Source organism: Euleptes europaea, chromosome 1, assembly GCF_029931775.1.
Source record: "Euleptes europaea isolate rEulEur1 chromosome 1, rEulEur1.hap1, whole genome shotgun sequence".
In the NCBI taxonomy this organism is placed as follows: Eukaryota; Metazoa; Chordata; class Lepidosauria; order Squamata; family Sphaerodactylidae; genus Euleptes; species Euleptes europaea.
Genome location: NC_079312.1, coordinates 141,435,929 through 141,447,387, shown reverse-complemented (window position 1 = coordinate 141,447,387; position 11,459 = coordinate 141,435,929). Strand labels below are relative to the sequence as shown.

Genomic DNA, 11,459 nt, shown 5'->3' with positions numbered 1-11,459 from the left:
GCTCTGGACTACAGACTATTAAACGATGAGCTGCCCTTTACATTTCCTACTTACCTTTTTGATACGATCTAATATTTCCCTTCGCCCCCCAAAACAGACGACCCCCCCCTGTATCTTAAATTAAAAAATGCAAAACATCAAGCCAAGGAGTCTTTTCTATGAAATACTCTGCGGAAATCCGGAGGAACTACATTACCCAGAAATCAAAGCTCTGGTCGTAGAAAGAACGTCTGCGCACTGAGACACTCGGTTCCAAGTTTGGAGCTTTTAGCTGCCAGCCCTGGCCCATCATGTAGGTGCAGCAGAGCCTTCTTTACCATTGCAATAAGGGGGGGGGGACCCACTTTGCAATCTGTTTTGCAAGGTGTGCAATTGCAGCTCTTTCCTCTGCAAGGAGCTCTGTTGTAAGAAGTAAGAAAAACTCCAGTTGCATGAAGATTGAGCGCTTGCAGTTTGCATCTTTGTTGCAAAACTAGCTACTGAAGAGAGAAGGCAAAGTCTTTTGTGCTCCCCTCCCCCATCAAAGCAGAGGGGAAAATGTCTCAGCAAAGAGGTAAGGCTTCGACTTATGTTCCTTGCAATTATGCAAAAAGTCGTTCATGCATTTTGGAATTGCATGCATGCAATTTTCGGGATGCAATTGCATTTTGAAGTTTGAGGCTTTGAGGCAGTTGCATTTCCTGTTTAGTATGTGCCTTTTTTGCAGGCACACACACACTCGCGCGCGCACATAAACACACACACACACACACACACAGTTCCTGTAAGGCAGGGCTTGCAGTTCAGCTGTGCGTTGACGCTGTTTGCATTCTTCTCCTGGGATTACTGCGCTCTTTTTGCCTTTTGCACAATTAGAACAGATAAAGGGTATTGGAAAGCCTAAGCACGAGTCTCTTTATATGTATCTATATCTACATCTACAGCATAAAAATGGTAAACTCCGGCGAAACTGGGAACAATTTATCGTGCAAATTTAAACCAAACTTTATGCAAAAAAAGTATCTGGTGAAAATGTAATCTGAAACTTGAGTGGAGTTACTAAGAATATATACCTGTTTCCATGGAAAAGTATTGTTCTGGTGCCAGAGCTGAGCTCATTTTCCACAGACCGACCCCCCCCCCCCGTCGCAGGCACTGAGTGTAGCTTTTATGGCGAGATTTACGAAAGTGATGCAAGGAAGTGGAGTTACATGCATAAGTACCGATTTATTAAATTTTTGGTGTTTTGAATGGAGTCAGAGCAGATCTTTTAAAAAAACAATTAGAGACCATTCTATTTCTGTTTAAGGCTGTCAAGATAATAAAATCTGGCAAACGGGATAAGATAATATGTTGGGTCCATTGCAAAACCTGAAGAGTGGGCTATAGCGTCCCATTCAAACTTTTAGAGAGGCATTGATTCGAGTAGAAACCAGTGCAGCTATCCTGTGTCTTTCTGTATGTGTCTTCTGCTGGGTAAATTCGTGATATCAACGCAATTTTGTGAACTTACAATTTTCATTATGCAATGTATAGGCTGCAGGGGAGTGGTGGTAGGAAGAATTTGGGATTCTGTGCACAGGGCTGAGGATGCACTTAGGGAAACCACTTGTAGAAATTGTAGTGCAGAAATTATGAGTAGAGGGATACATCTACAGTTGTGCAAAAGAACAGGAGCGATAGGCAGAACTGCCCAATGTTCATTGAAAGGGAGCGTATTACTCCAAACCTCTAAGAACGCACACTTGCACTTTGAGGCAGTTGAATTGCATAATTTATGCCCTATTTGTTGCAGTCATTTCAGCCAATCGGAAGATGATTGGAAGCTCCCAGCAGAAAGAGTCCAGTCAGTTTTGCCAGCCTCAAAAAAGATGCCTACAGAATTGTGGTACTCACTTGAGGTTTCTCATCCAACGTGTTAGTTTATTAAGAGGCCAAGAGGGGATTCCCTCATTTAGCAAATAGAGGAGGGAAGGGAGAAGATGCATGAACCCCCCTCCCCAGAAAAATAAGTGACCAGGGCCTCTCTTTTTCCCAGCAAAAGGATTCCTGTTCTCCACAGGATTTGCCTCAATTAAATTAAAAGGGCCCCCAGTTTCAGGTTGCAGTTTCTTCTATATCAAATTCAGTTTTGTTTACCCCCCAGCAGAGTTCCAGATAGGAAGGGGGGGGGGAATTAGCTAACTCAGAATTTCAATGAGTGGTTCTTTTCTTGCTTCCTTTCCATTGTGACCTTTTTCATCCACAGTGCTTGCAGTGTTTGAGTTACGTGCGCATTAAAGGCTTTAAATCAAATTGCATTTTTGCAATAAAAATTGCATATATAGTATATGTTACAATAGATGTTTAAATATAGGATATTTTCGTTGGGTGTTTTAGAGGACCGATCGGGCCAGTGTGGGTTCTACAGGCACCAAAAGATCTATTTTTTAAAAAATAAAGGAAATCTGATGCCAGATTAAAACTGCAGAAGTAAAGGCCACATGCTGTTTCTGAGATTCATGTCATATTATTTTGTGTTGTTGACAAAGCACAAATCAGGTACAGAACCCTCAATTAATATAAGTAAAAAACAGTCCCTGCCCCAAAGATCTTGCAGTTGAAATTTAAAAGGGGGGAGGTGAACAACGGAGACAGTGGAAGAAGTGAGAGGCAGAAATAATGGGTGGAATGCTAGCAATAGTTTAGGCATTATTTCAGCTGAGAACGTATATGAAGAAGTTTCATGGCATTCTGAGTTCTTGGGACATCCATTCATTTTATGTCATGAAGAGAGGCAACGTCTTGAGAACTGTTCCTGGATCCATTTTCTTCTATGTGTTCTTCCTTTCCAACAAAGGAGGTTAATAAAAAGAGAATGCACCTCCTCCCCATTCCCGCACAATCATATTCCAAGTATTTGTTCTGTATGTTGCCTTGTGCGTTGTTATTCAGGGGTGGGAACGTCAGGCCTGGGGGCCATTTAAGTCCCACAAAATCATTTGGTCTGGCCCTTCATGGGTCCTGGCAGATCTCTAGCTCAGAAGGATCTAAGACTGGTGATCCGCTCCCTCCCGCGGACAAGAATAGCCTCTATTCAAGGCGGATGTGAGTTTGTTTTGCCAGGAAAAAGAACCTTTTTTCTCCCTTGCAGAAGAGTCGTTAGCTATGGAGCTGCTAGGACCGCCCAAGAAACTGTATTAACCGTTTCCCACCCAGGCCGTGGAGAAACATATTCCCTCTGTACTACAAGAGGGCTGGGGGAGGAAGTGGTGACAATAGAGGGGTTAAAGGGGGAGGGCCAGAATGGGGGGGACAAATTCTTAGCCAGTGTGTCCTCATTTCATCCCTGCAGGCAGAGGTAGCAGGAGCCAGCTGTAGAATCCAGCCCCGACCATGCGGAGCAGGAGCAACTCCGGCGTGTGGCTGAAGGCAACGCCTGTCTGGTGCAACAGACCATCTTGTGCCACCAGGTGGGCAAGTGCACCACCAGTTGGATGCCTGCCTGCTTGCCCGCGCTAGGGGGGGGTCATCTGGGGCTGCTGCCTGCTTGGGGCTTGGTCGGCTAATTTTTAAGTTGATAATTTTGTATGGCTTGCAAATGATATTATAAATATCCAACTGGCCTTTGGCGGAAAAAAGGTTCCCCACCCCTGTTGTTATTACATAAACTGAAGTGGGTGTGGCATTCCGTAAAGCATGCCTGTAAATAGCACCATGGTGATGCTTTCTCCTATATTTCAGATGGAAATTGTGGCTCTTATCGGTAGCCAATATAGCTTTTTCGTAGCCAGAAGTTGTAGGTCCATTCACTACAGTTTCGTTTGGACCAGACACTCCTGGCTGATTTTAATCACTGCACTTCTGTTTAGGAGACTGTTTTGTTGTTATAGCTTTGTTGACTAAATTTCTTGTACTATGTTTTTTTTAAGCCACTCCGAGGACTTCTTAGGGCAGGGGTGTCAAATTCCATTGTTACAAGGGCTGGATATGACAGACGTCACCTGGTCGGGCCAGGTTATGTCTAGCTAGCCCAGTCTGAGGGGTGTGTGTGGCTGCCTCGGCTGACTTGAGGGCTGGATAAGAGCTCTCAAGGGGATGGATCCGGCCCTCGGACCTTATGTTTAACACCCCTGTCTTAAGGGAAAAGAGACCAATAAAACTCTTAAATAAAATATGTTGTCAATCCATTCTCAATTATCTAGTTAGCTTACAGTATTTGCTTACAGTATTTGCCTTTGCCCAGTGGAGATAATTCACACAGCTGAAAAGTTTGAGAAGAGACTAACTAGGGGAGGGGCTGTGGCTCAGAGGTAGAGCATCTGCTTGGCATGCAGAAGGTCCCAGGTTCAGTCCCTGGCCTCTCCAGTTAAAGGGACTAGGCAAGTAGGTGACGTGAAAGACCTCTACCTGAGACCCTTGAGAGCTGCTGCCAGTCTGAGTAGACAATACTGACTTTGATGAACCAAGAGTCTGATAAGGCAGCTTCATGTATTCATGTGTTTGACGTTGCAATCCTAAAAACACTTGGGGATCCTGGGAATAAATCCCATTGAATAGACCTGAGTTTAATTCTGACTTGACCTGCTTAGGCTTGCTCAGGTGTACTCAGTCTCCAACTGGGTTCTATTCAATTGGGCTTCCTTCCAAGAAAGTGTTCTTAGGATTGAACTGTAAATTACATACAAATGTGTGAACTGGTCCTAAAAGCAGTGTTAAGGTTGGGTAGTGCATGTGAACTATTTATGTAGGCTCTCTGAACTGTGCCTGAGTACATGTCTATGTAAAGAATACTGCATGGATGCATACAGTCCCACCCCATTTCCCATTATTTCTTCATTTTAGAGAGGTGTTCTAATCAAGTACACCACAGTGGGAGTTTATATGGGGATTGCCAGTTTGCACAACATCTCTGACCTTTGAATTGCCAGGAGGGATTATATAGAGACCTTACACATGTTTTTGCTGGTCTTTAGCCTAGGATGCTGAGCATCTTTGTTTGGAAAGAAGTTCCCATTAGTACCAGAGGGTTTTATTGCAGGAAAACCTGTTAACTGATTTCTCACACATCTGGGAAGTCAAGTGGTGTCTATCACATTAAACTGGCAATGATTATTAGGAAGTGCAGTTGAGCAAAGTGGTATCCTAGAGTGTCTAGCTTTGTGGGCTTATGATCTAGTTAGCTTACAGTATTTTCATTGTGTTGACATTGAGCCATGCACTGTCCTAGCAGTTCTTAACAGACTTTTTGAAACTGGAATGCTTCTGAATTTTAATTAAGTAGATATTTGGTGGTTACCTGGAGCTACCAAGTCAGATTATGATGTAGTGCTTCTAAAATACTGGGAGAGCTTTGCACTTGACCAATAGGAGTGAATCACTTTCGCAGCTTGCTCAGTTTGAAGAAGTTGGCCAATGATTATGTCTGACTTGGTTTTGCGTGTGATCTTGATCATACTGTGTACTGGTATGTAATTTATTATTTACAGAGCTGGTCAAAACAGGATCAGTACAAAAGTAATACTCTGTATTGTTTAACCAAAGGATAATTAGGTTTAGGTGATAGTAGGGTCCAGGTAGTGGCTAGAGTTCTCCTGTTATTACAGCTGATCCCCTCCACAAAGCGTGCCCTCCTCAGGTTCCACCTCCAAAATCTCCAGTTATTTCACAACCCAGATTTGACAACCTTAGGTGCTAGCAAGTCAACATTTAGATGGAATGCACTACTGGAAGATTACTTTCAAGTATAAATAATTATGAGATGCCTTGGGTTCCCCTTTTTGCTGGAGAAAGGTGGGATACAAATATTTGAATAAAGGCCATGATCCTGAGAACCTGACACACAGATGTGAAGTAGGGTTGCCAAACTCCAGGTGTGGCCTGGAGATTTCCCAGACTACAGAGATTTCCCCTAAGAAAATGGCTAATTTGGAGGGTTGAATCTATGGAATTATACCCTTTCCTCCCCAAATTCTACCCCTAAATCTCCAGAGTTGCCCTAACCCTAAATTATGAAGTGTTCCAGGGTATGTCTGTGTGTGTGTGTGTGTGGGGGGGTCTACAATCTTTCTTTTTCAATGACAGCCCTTTACCTTAAATCCCATTTATAGCGTGCCCTCAAATCCAGGAACAGTTTTGGTGAAGTAAGAGCCGCAGTAAAAAGTGTGGAGGGAATGGGAACATATAATGGAAAGGGAAGAAACGCCTGCTAGATAAAGTTTGTTTACTAATTGAAAGGTGTTCTTACTTGCCCGATCTAAATGTCACTATTAGGTTATTACTATTGATCCAGAGTGGCACTGAATTTCAGGTTAAAATTTGAAAGCATACTAAATAGAAACCATCTGTGCCACAGATTTAGAAGACATGCAAATTCTGCATATCACAGAAGGATTGCAAATTTTTCAGTTTATAAAGTATGTAGCTATATTTAAGTAATCTTTCCCAAATGTTTTTGATTATTTATTTATTTATTTTAAGCACTTCCAAGCTGGCTTTCTACCAAACTTAGAGCCCTCAAGGTGGATGAACATTTCAAACATTACAACTGTGTTTAAAATGCAAATATTTAAAACAATTAAACATAAACTTATAAGCACATAGGCACATGTGCAGGGAAAAGGTCAAATAAGAGTGAGGGATCTCCAAGCAGAACAAAAATGTCTTAACTGGCAAGTGGAAGACAATAGTAGAGGGAGACAAACTGGGGAGGGAGTTCCAAAGTTTCAGTGCCACATCCAAGATGGCAGTTTCTCAAGTTGTTACGTGTCTAGACTCAGATGGCAGCGGCACAAGAAGCAGGGCCTCAGAAGATGACTGGAGTGATTGGATAAGTTCATATGGGAAAAGGCAGTCTTAGCCTTTATACTTGATCCCTGATAATGCTGGTGAGGAATATAAAGCACCTTTGTAATTGGTTCCTAACTTTATTGGTATGGTGACCCTATGGCCATCCATTGACTTATTGTCATGCGAATTTTGGACCGTAGGTTTTTGACAGCCATTGTTTTCATGTATTTTAACTAGGGTTGATATCCCCCCGCTGGGAACAGGGGATCCCCCACTCTGAGCTCCCTTCCTCTGGTGCCGTTCAGCCAGCTGGTGGGGTTTTTTACTAGGTGTAAATGGAGGCTAGCATCGACATGTTGATGTCACTTCTAGAAGTGACATCATGTCACCAATGACCATGGGGATGCTCTGGTATTTGGGCAAAATATGCTAAAAATGGCTTCTACCATAGAGTTTTTGCCCAGAACGTCCCCACGGTCAATGGCGACATGATGACATCACTTCTGAAAGTGATGTCAACTCATCGATGCTGGCTTCTCTTTACAGCTAGTAAGTTCACCTCTCCCTCCATCCCCTGCCGGTTGCCAGGGGTACCTGGCAACCCTGATTTAAACTGCAAGTTTGCCTATTTTATAACTTTCTTAAATGTAAGTTATCCAGACAAAAATTTCCTTAATGTTGAATTTATAGAAACATTTATTGTGCTTACATAAAGTATTCACAGTTTTTTATGTGAATGTACGAACACAACTATCTGATTATAATTTTTATAGCTCATGACGCTATAATTGCAGACACAACAAATGGATCTTGTTGAGCCTTGAGGGTTACCAGATTTATTTTTTCTTTGGCTATTTAAAATTTAAATTAAAAATAACACCAAGAATTAATGCATCTCTTCCATATTCTTGCCAGAGTGCTCAATCCTTTGCATGTCTACTCAGAAGTAAGTGTCTGTATTGAACAGGTCTTACACCCAGGTAAGAGGGCATAGGATTACTTTTTAAGAAAGCTCAATTGAATTTTTTTAAAAATCAATTTATTCAATAAAATAAACCTCAACAAAAAACATACAACAATCTTCATAGTTTAAAATACAATATATATATGTAAACTTAAACATTTAACAGATACAACTTATTCCAATATCCTTGTTCATACTACCACACCAAAAACACTGTTTAGTCCTCTGTAAAATAGCTAGACTATCATCGCAGCACATTGTCCTTTCTCACCCTTGATTATAAGATTTTCCATTTTATTTACAGCTCGTAACCATAGCTCATCTAGGCTCACTGTATCACCACTTTTTTGATTTGTTGTTACCGTATTTTTCGCTCCATAAGACGCACTTTTTTCCTCCTCAAAATTGAGGGGAAATGTCTGTGCGTCTTATTGAGCGAATGTGCGCACAGAGCCGGCTTGGCGCGCTGGAACGATGTGAGCCGGCTCTGTGCGCTCCGCCCGCCTCCCAGCTAGCCGTCGGGGCGGGGAAAGCTGGCTCGCGTCGTTCCAGCTCGCCCAGCCGGCTCTGTGTGCCCCGCCCGCCTCCCAGCTGGCCGTTGGGGCAGGGAAAGCTGGCTCGCGTCATTCCAGCGCGCCCAGCCGGCTTTGTGGGCCCTGCCCGCCTCCCAGCTGGCCGTCGGGGCGGGGAAAGCTGGCTCGTGTCGTTCCAGCGCACCCAGCCGGCTCTGCGCACCCCGCCCGCCTCCCAGCTGGCCGTCAAGGCGGGGAACGCCGGCTCGCGCCATCCCAACGAGCACGCGCCCAGCCAGCATTCACTCCATAAGACAAGTTTTTAGAGGAGGAAAACAAGATTTTTTCTTGTTTTCCTCCTCTAAAAACTAGCTGCCTCTTATGGAGTGGTGCGTCCTATGGAGCGAAAAATACGGTAACTTTATTAATACATATATTTCTTTAACTTTAACCAACCATTCCTCTATCTTTGGAGTCGTTTTTTGTTTCCAGTGTCTGGCAAAGGTCATTCTGGCAGCTGTTATCATGTGTAACCCCATACATCGTTTTCCTTCAGTTAGGTTAGGGACTAAATTTAACAAAAGTTTATCAGGTTTACACAGAAGGTCAATCTCCATTCCAACAGACAGGTATTTCACTATTTCAGTCCAGAACGTTATAGCTCTCTCACACTTCCACCACATATGTATGAAGTCTGCTTTTTATCACAGTACCAACAACTATCATTCACTGATAGTTTTACTTGTTCTAATTGGAGTTAAATACCACATATATACCATCTTAATTAGATTTTCTCTTATTTGCAAACTAACGGAGAAATCTAATCCCTTTGAAAAAATATATTCCCATTCTTGATCATTCAGCGGTTTATCTAAATAAATGTTCCATTTGTCCCTAGAACCCAATGTTGAATTTAAATTATCTTTTAATAAAATTGCATATATGCTTGAAGTTGAAACTCTATCTTGGAGCATTAATTTCTCAAACTCTGGTTTTTCTCTAATTTCAGTTCCTTTGCTTTTAAATTATTCCAATACTTTTTCATTGTAAATATTTTATAATTGTAATATTAACTTCCTTTTTATCCAATTTTTTTCTAGAGGTTCTAATTTGTTATTATTTTTAATCCAATAATGATAATCATTCTGTTTATCTGTCTTTATTCCACAAGGAAGTTGGAATTCTGGATTCTCGGCTAAGATGTTCCAAAGGAAGGAAGACAGTGGGGAAATATCTGGGGCTAGTTTCTCTCTTAATACATCCCATTGTTTTAAAATGGTATTAATACAGTTATTATCTGTATTATAATTTTTTCCCCTATTGTTTTACCCATGGCCATTTATTTAGCGGAAATTTAACAAAGTCTTGTTCAATTTTAATATAAGATTCCTTTTCATCCTTTACTACCCATGATTTTAACCATCTTACCCTGGCTACCTGATAGTATACTAGTAAATTTGGCATTCCTATCCCTCCTTTACGAGCCCTGTGGCGCAGAGTGTTAAGCTGCAGTATTGCAGTCAAAAGCTCTTCTCACGACCTGAGTTCGATCCCGACGGAAGTCAGTTTCAGGTAGCCGGCTCAAAATTGACTCAGCCTTCCATCCTTCCGAGGTCGGTGAAATGAGTACCCAGCTTGCTGGGGGTAAAGGGAAGAATACTGGGGAAGGTACTGGCAAACCACCCCACAAACAAAGTCTACCTTGAAAACATCGGGATGTGACGTCACCCCATGGGTCAGGAATGACCCAGTGCTTGCACAGGGGACCTTTACCTATCCCTCCTTTACCTTTAGGTTCATATAGATTGATATTTCTGAATGATTTTTTATTCTGCCAAATAAATCTGTTACAGATCTTTTGCCATTCTTCAATCATTTTCTTTGGTATATCTACAAATAGGTTATTGAAAAGAAAATTTATTTTTGGTAGGATTATCATTTTGATTAAGTTTACTTGACCTAGAAATGTGACATTTAAAGGAAGCCATTTTTGAACATATTCTTTTAGTTCTTTAGCTATTTCCCCGCAGTTTAAATTTAAACATTTAGTTCTATCTTTACTTAGCCAAATACCTAAATATTTAATGTTTTCTGTTTTTCTTAGATCTTCTGCCCATATTTGTTGCTCCTTTTTGTTATCAATGTTCAAAAAAAGCTTCTGATTTATTTGCAATTAATTTGTGTCCACATATTTTACTAATCTTTGTGATAACTTTTCTAATCTCGGTTCCAGATTTATCTGTTTCTGTTAGCAAAAGCACTATATCATCTGCATAAAGGCTTAATTTAAGTTCCTCTCCTTTAATCTGTATTCCTTTAATTTGATTATTATCTCTTATTGAGATTGCTAAATGTTCTAGAGATAGAGCATATAACAGAGCCGACAAAGGGCAGCCTTGCCTAACACCTCGCATGATATCAAAACTTTCTGTTATTTCCCCATTAATTCTTACAGCCCATTCCTGAGCTGATGGCATGCAGAGTCGGCGGGGAAAAGGCGCAGCGGTGCTTCTTCCTAAGCTGACTCATGCATGCCGCGGAATGGGGCTAAAAGCCCCCGGAATGTTTTAAATGGGGCTAAAAGCCCCCGGAATGCCCCATGTGCCGGCGCGGCCTCTCTACACCATGGCCTGTGCTACGGAGAGGCTGCACCAGCGGAGGGGCGAGGTGTGGTCCCACGGTGCTTGGCCGCCACTGGGACTGGCCTCCCTGCCAGCGTAAGTGCATGTAATCATGTGATTACATGCACTTACGCTGGCGGCGGGGTCACTCTGCCTCCTAAGAGGTTTGGGGCCCCCCTCAGGAATGGGCTGTTATTTTAGCTTGACATTTGTTATGTATGATGTTAATCCATTTGTAAAAAAATTCTCCAAAATAAAAACTAAGTATGGTTTCTTTCAAATATTGATGTTCCACCCAATCAAACACTATTTCAGCATCTAAGAATAGAAAAGCAGCTTTATCCATTGTCTTCTTTATATATTCCTGCAGGTTAAAAATTTTCTGGATGTTCGATGTTAAATATCTTTTAGGGATGAAACCTGTTTTGTCGGGGTTAATATATTTATTTATTGTTATAATCGATTTGCTAAGATTGAAGTTAAGATTTTGTAATCAATATTTAGGAGACTAATTGGTCTATAGGAGCTAGTTAGAGCTGGGCCTTTTTCTGGTTTGGGAATAACTATAACGTTTCTTTCCACCCATGTATTTGGTAGTTTTCCGTTTCTAAAAAT

General features: G+C 41.7%; 1 protein-coding gene across 1 annotated transcript in view; it reads left to right on the top strand.

Annotated features, from left to right (window-relative positions):
• The first annotated feature begins 261 nt into the window (after positions 1-261).
• MAP2K6 (mitogen-activated protein kinase kinase 6) overlaps positions 262-11,459 on the top strand; it is a 116,867-nt gene continuing 105,669 nt past the window's right edge. The window contains exon 1 of the mRNA XM_056854220.1: positions 262-553. Within this exon, the coding sequence (XP_056710198.1) occupies positions 538-553 (16 nt within the window). The 5' untranslated portion in view covers positions 262-537. The remainder of the gene's footprint in view (positions 554-11,459) is intronic.